Source organism: Salvia splendens, chromosome 5, assembly GCF_004379255.2.
Source record: "Salvia splendens isolate huo1 chromosome 5, SspV2, whole genome shotgun sequence".
Classification (NCBI taxonomy): Eukaryota; Viridiplantae; Streptophyta; class Magnoliopsida; order Lamiales; family Lamiaceae; genus Salvia; species Salvia splendens.
In genome coordinates, this window is record NC_056036.1 from 1,047,652 (window position 1) to 1,063,664 (window position 16,013).

The 16,013-nt window shown below is 37.5% G+C and overlaps 4 protein-coding genes across 5 annotated transcripts; 2 read left to right on the top strand and 2 right to left on the bottom strand.

The window, feature by feature from the left end:
- The first annotated feature begins 358 nt into the window (after window positions 1–358).
- On the top strand, window positions 359–1,363 carry LOC121802557. The gene has a single exon (XM_042202244.1). It carries the CDS (start codon window positions 359–361, stop codon window positions 1,361–1,363), a length of 1,005 nt encoding a protein of 334 aa, XP_042058178.1.
- An 857-nt stretch (window positions 1,364–2,220) lies between these two features.
- Window positions 2,221–4,778, bottom strand: LOC121802176. The gene is made up of 5 exons (XM_042201767.1): window positions 4,566–4,778; window positions 4,319–4,378; window positions 4,031–4,075; window positions 2,728–2,825; window positions 2,221–2,564 (listed from the first exon to the last, which is right to left on the bottom strand). The coding sequence occupies exons 2-5, from the start codon at window positions 4,370–4,372 to the stop codon at window positions 2,477–2,479; spliced, it is 285 nt and encodes a 94-aa protein (XP_042057701.1). The 5' UTR covers window positions 4,373–4,378; window positions 4,566–4,778; the 3' UTR covers window positions 2,221–2,476.
- A 2,238-nt stretch (window positions 4,779–7,016) lies between these two features.
- Window positions 7,017–9,713, top strand: LOC121804835 (ras-related protein RABC1-like). Its single transcript, XM_042204529.1, has 7 exons — window positions 7,017–7,210; window positions 7,298–7,472; window positions 8,200–8,268; window positions 8,478–8,543; window positions 8,738–8,859; window positions 8,982–9,110; window positions 9,225–9,713. Exons 2-7 carry the CDS (start codon window positions 7,334–7,336, stop codon window positions 9,330–9,332), a joined length of 633 nt encoding a protein of 210 aa, XP_042060463.1. The 5' UTR covers window positions 7,017–7,210; window positions 7,298–7,333; the 3' UTR covers window positions 9,333–9,713.
- A 297-nt stretch (window positions 9,714–10,010) lies between these two features.
- Window positions 10,011–13,963, bottom strand: LOC121804834 (probable protein phosphatase 2C 11). Of its 2 annotated transcripts, none has more exons than XM_042204526.1 (8): window positions 13,684–13,963; window positions 12,198–12,340; window positions 11,985–12,083; window positions 11,740–11,898; window positions 11,363–11,449; window positions 10,832–10,923; window positions 10,659–10,730; window positions 10,011–10,376 (listed from the first exon to the last, which is right to left on the bottom strand). In XM_042204526.1, exons 1-8 carry the CDS (start codon window positions 13,824–13,826, stop codon window positions 10,251–10,253), a joined length of 921 nt encoding a protein of 306 aa, XP_042060460.1. In that variant the 5' UTR covers window positions 13,827–13,963; the 3' UTR covers window positions 10,011–10,250. The 2 variants fall into 2 exon arrangements, with proteins under 2 accessions (XP_042060460.1, XP_042060461.1); XM_042204527.1 differs by lacking the exon at window positions 10,011–10,376 and adding an exon at window positions 10,385–10,537.
- Between the last annotated feature and the right edge of the window lie 2,050 nt (window positions 13,964–16,013).

Genomic DNA, 16,013 nt, shown 5'->3' on the forward strand with positions numbered 1-16,013 from the left:
GTACTATTATTTATTAAATTAAAACCCAAAAAAATAGTCACTTGATCTAGTACTAGGTCAATGTCTATACACATGATGCACTAATAAAATAAAATTACAAAAGTAGCATGTTATCTCAAGAAGTGGACTATTATCCTCTCCTCTCTCTCTATACTTCCAATTTCCAAGCCATACATACATACATTCTTAGAAAATTTCATAGAAATTTCCAAACTGGCCCCATCCACAAGAGTCAAGTCCACCCCCAACCCAACCCATTCAACAATGCAATTTCATAGGTGACTTCAAAATCATATATTGATAATTCCATCACCAAACACCCCTCTCTCTCTCTCTCATATTTCAAATCAAAACCACCATGGATATGGAGCAAGAAGAACTCCAATTCCTAGGCCTCTTCGGCATCTACAAAGAAACCTTCAAACTCATCTTCAAGCTAAGAAAAATCCTCACCCAACTCACCCTCACCCTCATCCTCCCCCTCTCCTTCATCTACCTCGCTCAAGAGCGCGTCTCCGAGCTCCTCTTCTGGAAGATCCGCTTCAACGAGTTCCTCCTCCACGAAGCCCCGCCCGGGACCCTCAAGCACGACCGCCTCTCCGACCTCGTCACCAAGGAATGGGCCGAGTACGCCCTCCTCAAGCTCGCCTACTTCGCCCTCGTCCTCGTCTTCTCCCTCCTCTCCACCTCCGCCGTCGTCTACACCGTCGCGTGCGCCTTCGCCGGCCGCGACGCGACGTTCCGGACCGTCATGCGCGTCGTCCCCCGGGTGTGGAGGCGGCTCATGGTCACCTTCCTCTGCGCCTTCTTCGCCTTCTTCCTCTACAACGTCGGGTTTTTTGTGACCCTGTTCGTGTGGAGCGTCACGATATCGGACTCCGTGGCTGGGGACGTGGTGCTTATCGTGTTCTTGATCCTCTACGCCGCCGTCTTCGTGTACCTGACGGTGATCTGGCAGCTGGCGAGCGTGGTGACGGTTCTGGAAGATTCGTCCGGGATCGCGGCGATGGTGAAGGGGAAGAGGCTGATGCAAGGGAAGATGATGGTGGCAGCGGCGATATTCTTGAAGCTCAACGTTCTGATCTTCTTCTTGAACATTTTCTTCAAGATCTTCGTGGTGTACAGGAGCTTTAGGGTCGGGCTGGCTCGGAGCTTAGGGTTCGGGGTTCTGTTTCTGGTTGTGTTGTTGGTGACTATTCTCTTTACATTGGTGGTGCAGACTGTTCTCTACCTAGTGTGTAAGTCTTACCACCACGAGAACATCGATAAGTCGGCGCTTTCCGACCATCTCGGGGTTTACTTGGGAGATTATGTGCCATTGATGGCCAAGAATGTGCAGATGGAGGACCTTGATCATGTCTGAGATTCAATTTTTGGTTTGATATAAATCATATACATATTTTATGTATGATAATAAGAGAGGGACATGTTTTGTTGCTCTTGTTTTCTATAGTGATGCAATTAGACATAGTATAAGGAATTTATTGGGCTTCATAGAACATTGTGTAATTTAATTGGATGCAATGACCAAGTCATTTCAATGGACTAGTTTCTTGTATTATATATATGTGTTTTTTTATTGCACAACTAAGAGCATTTACATAATTTTGTCTAGTCTGTAAAATGGAAAAAGATGGTGGTGGGAGAAATTGGCGAGGACACCCACAAAATTGTAAGGCCGCCAAACTAAAAAGTACTACAGAATTATAAAGGATATAAATCAGAGAGGGTTGGAATTAAAATGAAATTACTACACAAAAAAAAAAGATGTGCAAAACTTTGTTGACAAATGAAAGGAACTGCAATTTAAGAGTCAATATATTGAACAAATAAAAGATAGTGAAATTTGGAAATTTGAGGTGACAGGAATTGGCCAAGACTAATCAATAAATTGAAAAGTCGCACATAACAGGTCAGAAAAATTATAATTCAGTTAAATAAGGCAATATTGCCTGAATGCTCAGACCTATTCTAACAGCACAATTTCTATTATTTATTTCCAGAATTTCCCTATTTTCTTTGGCTTTTCAAAGAGCGTTCTTAACTTCTTATGTTGTAAAAAGTAATAAGGATTTGCATAAATAAAAAATAACATAAAACCTCTAGTTTAGGAATTTAAATATGCATTTACCCAATCTTTAAATAATCTTTTCTACATGCATGTAGAAGGCAGATATATTAAGCTCAAGCCATGCCTAAAAATATAAAATTGCAACCAGGTAACAAATAGGCTCGGTGTGATATCTTCTTTAAACGTGTTATACGCGAGTTATGATTCAGCCTACGTTATTCTACAATATGACGCTATGACAAAGGTAGCATCAAATTCACCTCATATAGTAGGTAATAACAAGTAAATGAAAACCTTTCCCACATCTCAAAATGTAATCCTTTTCTCACTAAAGATAATAAATGAAACATATGAGCAGATCCCAAAAGGCAGCCACCAGACTCAAGAGCATAGCACACCTGAGATTCAGCTTTGATCAGTGCTTTTGCTGAATTTTCGCCCGGACAAGTTTTCAGACTCGTATAGCATATGGTTGATCAGTCCTCTTGCCGCACTGTTGTATGAAAAACAACATAAGCAAGCCTTGACATAGAGGATGGCAAGAGCAACATACACTAGAAGATCTCATCAAAGAGTCTCAAGCCAGTTACCATAGTGATTCTTGAATGATGATATTATTATATATAGCCCATAGAGAAAGAGAAGATGGGACTCACTCGTCCTTCATCTTTTGAATCTTATCTGGATCTGTTTCATGCATGTTCTTCTTGAACTGCTCTCTCACCATAGTAATTAGAAGTTCAGTGTTGAATTTCTGCATTCGAATAGTTAAAGGAAATTGATTAGTCAGCGTTTTTTCTTCTTTGCTCTGCTGAAAGAACTCAATCATGTAGAGTGTGTCAGCTTCAGATTTAACTACTCATATAAGACAATTTTATAAGGTGTTTGATTCGGTTTGTAACGGTGATGCAGATATCTATTTGTTTCACTCATTCACTCATTACTTTTCATTTCTCTCATCGCTACTACAAAATATTTCCACCTACTTCCTGCAGTTTTTCGGAAGGTCACGACTGAAATACCATTGAATATGAGGCCATCCACTAGAAGTGTAGAAACGTCCTCTCAAATAATAGAAAAAATTACATGAATTTCTGCATTCGAATGGGTAAAAGAAATTGATTAGTCCACCTTCTTTCTTCCTGAACCGGACACGGAGTCAATCATCACCCAAATAGTGATGAACTGTAGCAGTAGATTATGTCTGCTTCAGGTTAACAATAAGACATTATATCAGTTGCTTGATTCAGTTTGTAACCGTGATGCAGATTTCTTTTATTTTCTCTCATTACTACTACAAAATATTTCCACCTACTTCCTGCAGTTTTTCAAAAGGTCGAGACTGAAATACCATGAATAAATGTGGCAATCCACAGTCCACTAGAGTTTAGAACCATCCTTCTCTCGAGTATTAAAATAAATTACCAGCTCAGGGGGATTAAAGACATAGCCGTTAACTCTAGGAAAACCAAGATTCGAGAGGTTGTGGGCTATTTGCTATACTACACTAGAACCTAATCCAAACCAATTCACAAACCCCCTTTTAAAGCATTCCAAGTCAGATGCACAAATGTTTATTAATCCACCTCTTTATCGGACTTCTTTAACACATATGCAGATAAATCCATATCTTAATCTTAATTGTAGATAAATCCATGCGGGGAAGTATATAGATATAGTAGAGAAGAGTAGTAGGTGTATTTCATTACTCAACATAGGCCACATATATAGAGTACAAGAGACTAAGATATGGATGTTGAGCATCAATTGTATTTGTCAGCTCTTCTGACATAAGAGCTACAATCCCGAAACTCTCACTTTAAAACAAGCATGAAGGATCCCCTTATGTGTTATGCATTGTATAGATACTAGCTTTAGAGACAAACCAGTATATCACATCAAACAATCATGCATACTCTTCAAAGCTCATAAAATAAACAATTCCACTATACGAAATACCTTTTGCCCAATATATTTAGCTCGCCTTAGGCATTCGCGATAAAGCTGCATATCAAAAATACAAAATAAGTTGCATAACTTCTATTTTAGCTGGATAAGGCTGCAATTGGATAGGGGTCTGAAAAATAATCATAATAATTCTCTTCTTATCATTCCTTCATTTATACAACAACAACAACAAAAACAACAAACTGTGTTGATTTTGATGTTTCTAATTCATATAAAACTCTGTTTCAGCACGAAAATCATGAGCAGTATCATAAATATAACGGATGAACAGAAGGATACCCTAATGGAATTGTTGGCGAGCTCAGGTGGCAATGCTGTTTGCAGAGACGGCATTTTTTTCTGCAAATCACGAAACAATAAGCATAAAAAAATAATACAATACAATAATAATAATAGAATACCGAAGTTTTGGCTGAACAAAAACGAATCGAAATCTGCGTTACTAAACCATAAAATTTGGTAAATGAATTCCTCCACAACTTTCAGCTTGAAAAAACTGACAGGATGATCTGGATAATCGAATTACCTAATTGCTGGAAGCAATTGAGGGGGTTGCTGTTACAGTTGTAGTAGCGCTTCGCGAGTAGAAGATAAATCTACGATTAAGTGTTGAGGCGTGAGTTGCGCCGGCGGATTAGGGTAATATGGTGAAATGGGACGGCGGCGAATCAAAGTGGTGAAGGGGTGGCGCCTCCTTCAGGAAACTACCGGCTTAATAAAACTCTATAAATTGCAGATAATCAAAGATTAAAAATTAAATATAACTTTTTTCCTTGCATTTTATGTTTTTTGATATATTTATAGAGTAATTTGAGTTATTGTTGTGTGACAACACATAATTGTAATCGATTCTATAAATTCATTAAATGAAAATTCATGATAAATATATACTCCATACTTATTTGATAGAGATTACTAGAAGAGTAATTTGAGTTATTGTTGTGTGACAACACATAATTGTAATCGATTCTATAAATTCATTAAATGAAAATTCATGATAAATATATACTCCATACTTATTTGATAGAGATTACTAGAAGTGAATTTGAATTAAAGATTTAATTATATTTTAACATTTAGTTCATAAATTTTTTTAAGTAGTAGTAGTACTTAAATTCAATAATCACAAAAAGTATTCTATTGCCGACGAGTTGGGAGACTTTATGGTATTAATTTGCAAATTTGGTCGAGTGGATTAGTAGGATTTTGTTAAAACCAGCTTTGAAACAATTGTGATTAAACCAAAAAAAATAGTTTCATTTTGCTATTTTGGGATATTAAAAAAAAAGGTAAAATGAAAAATTTTCCTCTTAGATTTTAAGTTTTCTCCTCTCTCATATATTTTACTTACCTTTTCTCCTTAACTCCTTACGTTACTAGCTTTTCTCATTCTCTTTTGTTTTACTATTTTTTTAGTATTAAAATTCATGTTGTTCACAAATTAGAGCATGCGAATGGAATAGTAATTATCCAAAATAAAGCTATTGTGTTACAATCAATCAATACATAGATAAAAGATAAAAATAGAGTTTTTAAAAAAATTACAAAAATGTCATTTTAATTAAAAATATATTTATTAATTAAACTTATTTTTTTAATAGGTTATAATTTAAAAGGTAAAAAAAAAGTTGTAACTCCCAAATTTAATTATAACAAATGACATTAGACTCGAAAAGTCAATCTTGCTTCTTGAAGCTTTCAATACACACTACTATTATTGTTTATATTACGGTAAATTGCTTCAAAGTCGTCAACTTTGCAAATAGTTTGGTATTTCCCGTAAACTTTAAAAGTTGCATTAGAAGTCATGAACTTTACATTTGGGTGCCAATTTCCCGTGTCGGGTATTCCGGCCATCCGGGTGCTGAAGTGTAAATTTTATACTGAAGTAGCGGATGATTAGGATACTGACTATGCATTACATGACTTTTTTTTTCTTTTTAATCTGCAAACAAATAGATAGATCGATTTTGAATTCATGCTTCAATCTAATTTAATTGAAACTAAAAAACAACGTCGTTTTAATGTTCTGCCTGAGATTTTGCCATGTCACGCCTTCGGCGAGCCACGTATGATTAGTTTTTGCCGGAAATGTACCGGGTCGGGTCGTACGGGAAATTTGCAACACCTGGTAAGTTCATGACTTTTCATGCAACTTTTAAAGTTTACGGGAAATACCAAACTATTTGCAAAGTTGTTGACTTTTGAAGCAATTTACCCTTTATACTACTAATTAAACATTTTCGTAATGTTTTTTTAGTTTTGATTTATTATGCATGTAAAGTGAAATTTATATGAGAATCATGAGAATTGGACACCGGCTTAACCCTAAACTCAGGTAATATAACCTCTTTTTAGCTTATTTCGAAAGCGCAACCCCAATTCAATCGACGGAAAACATAATCGACAAGAGTGAAATTGTCGACAAACGGTATAGGGATGAAATCGGCGAAGTGTAAAGAAGATTCAATAAAAAAAAGTATAAAATGTCGTCGTTTTGTGCCAAGTCAGAAATTTTACCAAGTCACGCATGTGACATGCCACGTGGGATAAGTTTTTAACGGAAATATGTCGTCAGATCGAGTAGTTTGGGAAATTTGCACGATCCAATAAAGTTCGTGCCTTTAAATGCAATTTTTATAGTTTGTAGAAAAACCAAACTTTCCCCAGAGTTTGTGACTTTTTAGTCAATTTGCCCAATTCAGTAATAAATTTAAAATAATAAGTACTCCATAAGTTTCTTGTATCTTATAGTCTCTATTATTTATAGTAGTAAAGATTGTGAAATATGGTTAACATAATTTTTGCTATACAAGTATAAAATTATTGTAACAATCTTGAATGAATAGAAATGCAGTAAAATAGAAATATCTCATAAATGCCACGTAATAATAAATCTCACACTAATGATTAATAGATAAAGGTACAATCCTTCATGCAGAGAGTACAACCTTTGCATCTTTATCACTCGCCGTTTCCCATCCTACCGTCTCGAGAAAAAAATATTTCCTCAAACGACCGCTTTAGCCCATTTTCATCACTTTGCTTTCTCAAGACTCCACCATCGTATTAATTTACGTATTCAAGGCGAATACAATTTACACGAAATTAATTAATATTCATATTTAAGTGCATAATTGACGTTTACATCAGATCTGCATTCAATTTTAGGTCATATTTCCAATCTGTTTTTTTGTTGCTTTTTTGCTTTTTGCCTTGATCGGTCAATATTCTGAGTTTTGATTTTGTGGGGATCAGGTTGATCGAAAGAAAAAGCTGTGAATTTGACAAGATATGGCGTCATCATCTGGAGAAGCGCCAGAATTCGATTATCTGTTTAAGTTGCTGATGATTGGGGATTCTGGGGTCGGAAAAAGCAGTCTTTTGCTGAGTTTTACATCTGATGCTTTCGAGGAGCTCTCTCCCACAATCGGTAGCTCAATGATCGATCTTCTTCGTGTTGTGTGATCTGCATATGCTTATGTTTTATCATATTATTGGTTAATGTGGTGCCAATTTTGGAATTTCAGTGTGGAGTTTTTGATTCTTTTGCGTAGGGTCTTGAATCTAGGTTGATAGGATTGAGAATTGTTGTCGTTATTGATATTATTTGTTTTAATGATATGAACCTAATTGTTAGGTTTTTGGAGTTGGATGGTTTGTGATATATTTGAGGACAGTGGGAACAAAGTAGTTCTGTGTTTGGAAGCAGAAACCGAACCTCCAGTAGATCATATGATTATGTTTGTTCCCATCCATAGATTGGGGCAAATGTAGGTTCTGTAGACTGTAGTACAAATGGGGTTGCGATCCGTATTTCCTATGTCATGTATAATCCAACCTATCCCCAGAAGTTGGTTTATGGTCAGTGAAGCCGAACTTGAATTTTTTATGTTGCTTGCTTCTTGTTGTATCAAATCCTTTTACAACCATTCTCACTTTTCTATGTCGGAACCCCTCTATGATTAAGCACCTACTTGTTTGACCGTGGTGTAGCAAGAAACTGAGCAAAGCATGTTTTCTCGAGGATGGCCTGGTCTCCATCTTGGGAGTTGTCTAAATTTGAATTATGAATACTATTCTTTCATGTGTGTGGTCTCAAGTATATGTATATGTTACCTCTGGGCTCTGGCACTATAACGTTCCATTTCCATCTACAGGAGTGGATTTTAAGGTAAAACATGTAACACTTGGAGGAAAGAAATTGAAGCTAGCAATCTGGGATACAGGTAAGAATGCTGCAATGACCTGCAGTTCGTTGACTAAAGACTAATGTCATTGTCACGTAGATAAGATAATAGTTTTCACGAAACATTCTAAATAAATAAAGAAGTTAACACTTGCTTTGCTTGGATAAAAACGTAAAATATTATTAAATCACAATTTTTTTAAGAGCCGCGCGCATACGTTTGATCGCAAACTAACTTCCCTTTTGCAGCTGGACAGGAAAGATTTCGGACTTTGACTAGCTCCTACTACCGAGGTGCTCAAGGAATCATCATGGGTATGTTCAAAGATTTTTGTTTGTGCTTCCTTGTTGCTCTTGCAGTTCTGTTCTTGATCAAATTTCTGGAGCTGTGAGATCTTATTTCTTGCCACTTCACTCTTTAGCCACATTGTATAAATAACTCATAGACATTGATTTTTTCTTTATCTTTCCTGATTTCTTACCCTCAAAACCATTTGTTCATGGTACAGTATATGATGTGACACGACGAGACACCTTTACGAATCTATCTGATATTTGGGCTAAAGAAATTGATCTCTACTCCACAAACCAGGATTGCATCAAGATGCTAGTTGGTAACAAAGTTGATAAGGTATTCCCCTTGTTAGCACTAGCTGGTTCATTATTCGGAGTTCCATCATTTCACTGTGGCGGTGCCGTGGTGGTCTTCTTTTACACCTGCGATAAGCTTGTTAACGTTCACATCTTTTGCAGGAGAGTGAAAGGGTTGTCAGCAAAAAAGAAGGGATCGGCTTTGCAAGGGAATACGGTTGCCTCTTCATCGAATGTAGTGCCAAAACTCGTGTCAACGTGGAGCAGTGTTTTGAGGAACTTGTCTTGAAGGTCAGTAAATTTACATAATCGATGAGTGAATTTCTTGTTTCAAACATATAAAGAAGCTGTTGATATTGCATTGCACACTCTTAGCTTGGTTTTAATTTTATGTTATACCGACAGATCTTGGAAACGCCCAGTCTCTTGGCCGAGGGATTAGCTGGTAACAAAAAGAACATTTTCAAGCAGAAGCCTCCCGAGTCTAGTGATGCGCCGGGCAGTTGCTGCTGAATATTTTACCCCGTTGTGTTTTCAGTTCCGTGTTGATGTTTGATTGGAGACGCGTCTGCAACTCGTATCTTGCATTTTTCCGTACGTTGCTCAAGTTATCTTAGATGGCAGACTTGTTTGATCTCAGCGTCTCTTTGAATTCACCCATAGATTGGTGACTGCAAAAGAAGAAAGTATAATGTAGTAGTTTTCATAAGTTGGTTTTAGTTTTACTTTTTCTCGTTTTTGAGTAGGATGTGTGTCACTTATTTGAAGGATATCTGAAACTCCACATTTTATTTTACTATTTTATTTTCAATGTACATGAAAAATGGTATTCTGTAATATGAAATGTATATAATTAAAGGGTTGAGTGTACAATAATAATGAATTTTAATCTAATTTGTAATTTAAGACGAACTTTTGTTGAAAGTTTTAATATTATGTAGTCATCAATTCGAAGCAAATTAAGCAATTTCTGAAAATTTTGAATGTCTAGTTTGCTACAAAGACGCCAATGAATATTAGCATTTCAAATTTTGTATTGATGTAGATGAAAAAAGTGAAGCATAACAAAGTTTCAAATTTGAATAAAAGTTACCAGCTAATTACCAGCTAAATCAATGTATTTAGCAAGTCATTCTTAATTGCATAAGCAAAATGTAGTATAACAATATTAAGTCGAGTAAACTGCATGTATTTCTGAATAATATGAAAACATAACTCTATTCAATTAATTTACAGTTAATACCAGAAGCATTGGAGAAACTGTTTTAGCTCCGAAATTACATGAAAAAGATTGTTTGAAAATACAACCAGAAACAGTAGCATGTTGTTGCATACTGATCACATCTGCAATAAAGAAACATACTCCTACAATCACAGGCTTTAATCGAAAAAAGAAAAAAAAACAATCGATACGATTTTGTTGTCTGATCGTCAGTTCTCAAATCGAACGACTAAACAGGTGATGTTGTCAGAACTGCCCTTGCCATAGGCTTCTTCCACCAGTTTTCTTGATGCTGCTTCAGCATCTGGTATTCCTTGCACGATATTTACAGCATCCTGAACGAACGACAAGTATCATACAGTTCGACTTGAGAATATGTGAACATGCAACGATAAATCATCCATCCATTATGAGTATATGCTAGTTAAATTCATGCTAGTTAAATTCTTGATGCTGCTTCAGCATCTGGTATTCCTTGCACGATATTTACAGCATCCTGAACGAACGACAAGTATCATACAGTTCGACTTAAGAATATGTGCACATGCAACGATAAATCATCCATCCATTATGAGTATATGCTAGTTAAATTCATGCAAGTAATAGAGAGGACTGACCTTATTTGAGAGGACATTCCATAGCCCATCGCTGGCAATTATAAGAAAATCTACACCATCAATTTTTTCTTCCTATATTCCATAATAAATGTCAAAACAAGGAAGATGGTATCGATCAAACATGAATACGAGAAAGTTTGACAGCGAGTATTGTGTAAATGAAATATCAATACCTGAATTTCAGGCTCAGCCACTACATATGGTCTAAGAAGTTTATCTCCAAATGCTCGAGAAACAGCAAGAACACCACCAACCCTCCATGTTCCTGACCAAGAGATGTTAAGTAGCCTCAAGGCAAAGTGTTGATGCAAAAAAAAAGAAGCTAAACATGCAGCCAAAAGGCACCAGGGTGGGGGGGGGGGGGAGGGATGGACTACATCTCGATTTCAGTATTTAAATGTGTCAGCAAATACTCCGATTTCGGTGGACACCCCAGAAACCACAGACAAGGATTGACACCATATTTGAAAAACAGGTGTTGGATCCAAAATAAACAGAAAGTGACGTCAACGACCACATCAATGATACTCCCTACTACTAAAATTTAAGCATTATGATTCAGTGCTATGGTCCAAAATTATTCAACCAATGTTTCAATGCCCATAACGATGGTAGTTAAATGAAATAATATTGCTGCAGCTCACTGTAGGACATAGCTGACTAAAATTACGTCAAGAACAGAAGACGTGAGAATTCAAAGTTACCAGCCCAGACGATGAAACCACCAGCCTTTTCAATTCGTTCACGTTCATCAGTCCTATCAGGCTTGTGGTCAATCGACAATGGAATAGCTACATAAAGAAGCAATGTGTCAGTAAAGTGCTAGAGGTAACGTCTCAAAATCCCAGCATATGTAAAATGATCCAAAAGAGACAAGAAGTTGATCTTTGGAAATTTTGTAGCTTATCATGTTCGTCCAATGTTTTTGGGCAATTCTTTTATGGCTTACTAGATATGCTATGAAGCAAATATATCATTTCCCGATATGAGAAGTTCTCTTATCGACAAAATACTAAATATTTCACATATTTATGTATAGATACTAAATGCAAAAAGATCGAGCTCTCAAGTTGGCACAAACCTGAGCCGGCTCTAGAAGCAACGACTCTAGAATCTCCCACATTTGCAACAAAGATCTTGTCCTGTACGAGGACAGCAGTTGATGCAGTCGAACCCGCATCTTTCTGTTGACCCTTCTCCTCATTGAGGTACTCCGTATCAGTTTGCTTGAATGCTTCAACTGCAATCAAGAAAGACACACCACCTCAGTTTTTTCAATTTCACATTCACCATCACTCTCCGAAATCAGAATCTTGAAATTCATACCAATAGCTAACTTTGTATCTTTGATAAAATGGGGGTGGCTTCCGAGATTAGTAAAGAGATTCTTCTTAAGGTACTCCGCAGTTCTGAACCCGCCATGCCCTGGTATCAAACGTAAGAATAAAACGAGTTAAGCTATCAAATAATTTTCACCTTCCCCATCAATACATTACAGCATAAACAAAATCTTTGTTTGTTTCCATTATAGCAACGTACCATCATAGACGCCAAAAAGGGCAACCATTTTACCCTGGACTTCTGATATCTTTATCTCGTAATAATCCTCCATGGTCGAACGCTTACCCTTGAAACTGGAATATCCATAACTTATCCTCGCATTCTTATCTCTAGTCAGCAAGCTGCAATTTTGAATAAAACGTATCACATAATTTTCCAAATAGATTAAAAATAATCTCTCTCAATATATCACCCTTGATCACAGGCAGCAAAAGCTAGCTTCAACCAATTTCTTGCTATCATGATAAATACTATCCATGACCTATCCATGCATTCTTATCTTTATCAATAAAGCTGCAATTTTGAATAAAATTATCGCATAATCCTAAATGGATTATTTCTTTCTAAAAAAAATTGATCACAGGCAGCTAACCCTAGCATCGATCAATTTCACGGGTTTTTTCTTTTTTTGTTCTAGAATAGAACTTAGATTCCTTGTTTGTTCTAGACTTTTTTTTTGTTCCGGATTTGGGAGAGACGCATGACTCTCATGCGTCACCTTTTAATGAGACGCATGACGATTATGCGTCTTTTATAGAGACGCATGAGGGACATGCGTCTCTCAATTTTTCCGAATTTTAATTAAAAGACGCATGAGGGTCATACGTCTTAGGGTAAAACGCATGACACTCATGCGTCTCTCCATAAAACATCAAATGGCTTTGTAGTTCAGTGGTAAGAATACCATATTGTGGCTGTGAGACTTGGGTTCGAATCCTAGCAGCCACACTAGGTTAAGTTTTAGCATTTTTATGGTTTTACTCATTCCCAAGTCATTAATTAATTTTCACTTAGTAATAGCAGATTTTGTAGATAGTTTTTTAATCTGGATGCTGAGTACTATAAATATCAAATAGCTATGATGCGCATTGATCTTGGATCGTCTTGTTTTTCCACATGCAATAGTCTTGTTTCCTCATTTGGATTGCCCACAAAAACTAAAAGTACTAGTAATAGTTATATGCATTAATTAATTATTAATAAATTTCAATAAATATTGGAGTAAGGATAACCTAAAAATTGTGGTGTGGCTGCTGGGATTCGAACCCAAGTCTCCACAGACACAATATGGTATTCTTACCACTGAACTACAAAGCCATTTGATGTTTTATGGAGAGACGCATGAGTGTCGTGCGTTTTACCCTAAGACGCATGACCCTCATGCGTCTTTCAATTAAAATTCGAAAAAATTGAGAGACGCATGTCCCTCATGCGTCTCTATAAAAGAGACATAATCGTCATGCGTCTCATTAAAAGGTGACGCATGAGGGTCATGCGTCTCTCCCAAATCCGGAACAAAAAAAAAAGTCTAGAACAAACAAGGAATCTAAGTTCTATTCTAGAACAAAAAAAGAAAAAGCCCTCAATTTCACGCTCTCGGCTAAAAACAAAATGAAATACAAATTCAACGCTCAATAATCGATGCCAATTGGAAATAAAAACACTCAAAAGCAAGAAAATGCACCTGGTTCCGCTGCCGCTCAAGATGGCATCGGGATTTTTAGGCTGAACATCGGAATTCGGCGGCGCCCCCGCCGCGGGAAGCGGCGATGGGTCCTTCAGTGGTAGCGGCCGCTGAGATAGAGGTCGATCTGGATTGGTGTTCATTGTGCATTCGGGTAAACCTTATTCAGAAGAAATGATTGTAGCTTTGATTCATCTCTCTCTTGTCTCTGTAATGATTGTAGTTTTGATTGGAAACACAGTTAACGGCTTACCTAAGACTTCGGGATAATCCATTTTTTTCAATTTTTTTGTTTTAGAATTTACTATTTTAAGTTGATGACATAAGTTATTTCTATTGATCATTGATTATAGTAAAGTGTAGTTTAATCGGTAACAAGTTTTTTCGTCGATTAAGATAATACTCTTTCCGTTTCTTTATAATTGAGTCATTTTTTTCATTTTGAAAAGTTTCCTCTTACTTGAATCATTTCCCTATATAATAACTTTTTTCTCTTTCTTACTTTATGCTTTCTTACTTTATTCACTTTTTACTTTATTCTCTTTACTTTTTTCCCTATCATACTTTTTATCTATTTATTTAACACATTCAACATATCTTTCTTAAACTCCGCGTCGAAAAGTTTTACCTCAACTATAAAGAAACGAATGGAGTAGTTAGGAGTACACAGTTATCGATGTTATTCTGTTTTAATTGATATATTTTCATTTTTGGATTGATTCTCTACTTTATTTTGTAAAATAGAAACACAAATTTTATACTTTACCATTCAAAAACTTTATTAAAGTCGGTTCTTGGTTTTTGGTAACCAATTTTATAGATTATAATTTTGTTACGAATTTTAATTGAATTCGATTATCAATTTTAACTGATAATTGGTCGGTTTAATTGAACTAATCGAATTATGTTTAGTAAAATCTGCACTTCTTTAAGCAAATCATGTGTCCAAATAAGCATTATATTGATTATTGTAATATAATATATTTGAAGTGATGAATCCTAAGAGCATCCTTAACGCGCGGGGCCGGGCCGCAATGAGCGAGTCCCAGCCCGTGCGTGGCGTTGGAGGGGAGAAAGTTTCAGCCCAGGCCGGTCCCGGGGTCCGGCCTGGCCGGCGTTAAATGTGCCCAGGCCGCAACAACGCGTCCCGGCCCAACGTTATATGCTCTCCGGGCCGGGCCGCACGTCCCCAATTTTTTTTTTCGAATTTTTGTCTATAAATACTGAACATTTGGCCACCATTCTTCCCCACTTTACCCATTTCAATCCTCTTGTATTCCCATATTTTCGGCTTCTATGGAGTGGTTTAACAGCAATGAACGTTAGATTAACGAGTTCGTCAACGCCAACAATTGGTACGTGCCGCCATCACCCCCATCGCATACGATGCCTAGTCCGGGGGTGGCTAGCAACATCGACATAACATCGTCAGTTAGCACTTATGAGTACGAGATCAGTGATATGGAGCCCGCTGAAGGGAGGGGCAAGGGCAAGGTTGAGGATTATGAGGGGCCGAAGAAGTATAGTCCGCACGAGACATTGTGGCTGGCCAAGAACTTCGTCGACGTCTCCGAGGACCCTATCATCGGCAATCAGCAGAGCGACAAGGTGTTCTGGCAGCGGATTGCGGAGAAGTACAACGCTGGTCGTCCTAGAGGGTCGTTCGAGCGTAGCTACGTGAAGCTGCGCAAGCGTCGGAGTCGGGTCCAGAAGGAGATGGACCTCGTGGAGAAGCACTTCAAGTGGCCGAGAGGGCACAACGAGATGGACCTCATGGAGAAGGCCAAGGCGGAGTTCTTCGCTGACAGGAAGAAGCACTTCAAGTACTTCGACGTTTGGAAGATTGTCGAGAAGAGCCCGAAGTACACCGGTGGGACCGAACCGACGGCAAGTGGGGCGCTGAAGAGAACCAAAGTTTCTGTCGCCGGAAACTACTCTTCGAGCGAATGAGGTACGACGATCGACCTCAACGTGACGGACGACGACGTCTTCTTCTCATCCCCTAGCACTCAAAGCCGTCCGATGGGAACAAAGACGACAAAGAGGAAAGCGAAAGGGAAGGCAACTGCGAGCTACTCCGCTATGCCGCCACCGCCGCCCAATCAGTCTTTGGATATGATCTCCGACTCTATGTCGGAGATGAGTATTACCTGGCGGATGAGCCAGCTGACGGAGTTGACATCGAGGGATACCTCGACAATGTCGGAGTTCGATCTCGGGTTGCACCATGAGATGATCGCCTACATTCGCGCACAAATGAAGAAGTAGTAGTTTTATCCTTTTTTTAAAAAAAATGTATGGCTTGTATTTTTATTTTCTATGATTTTTAA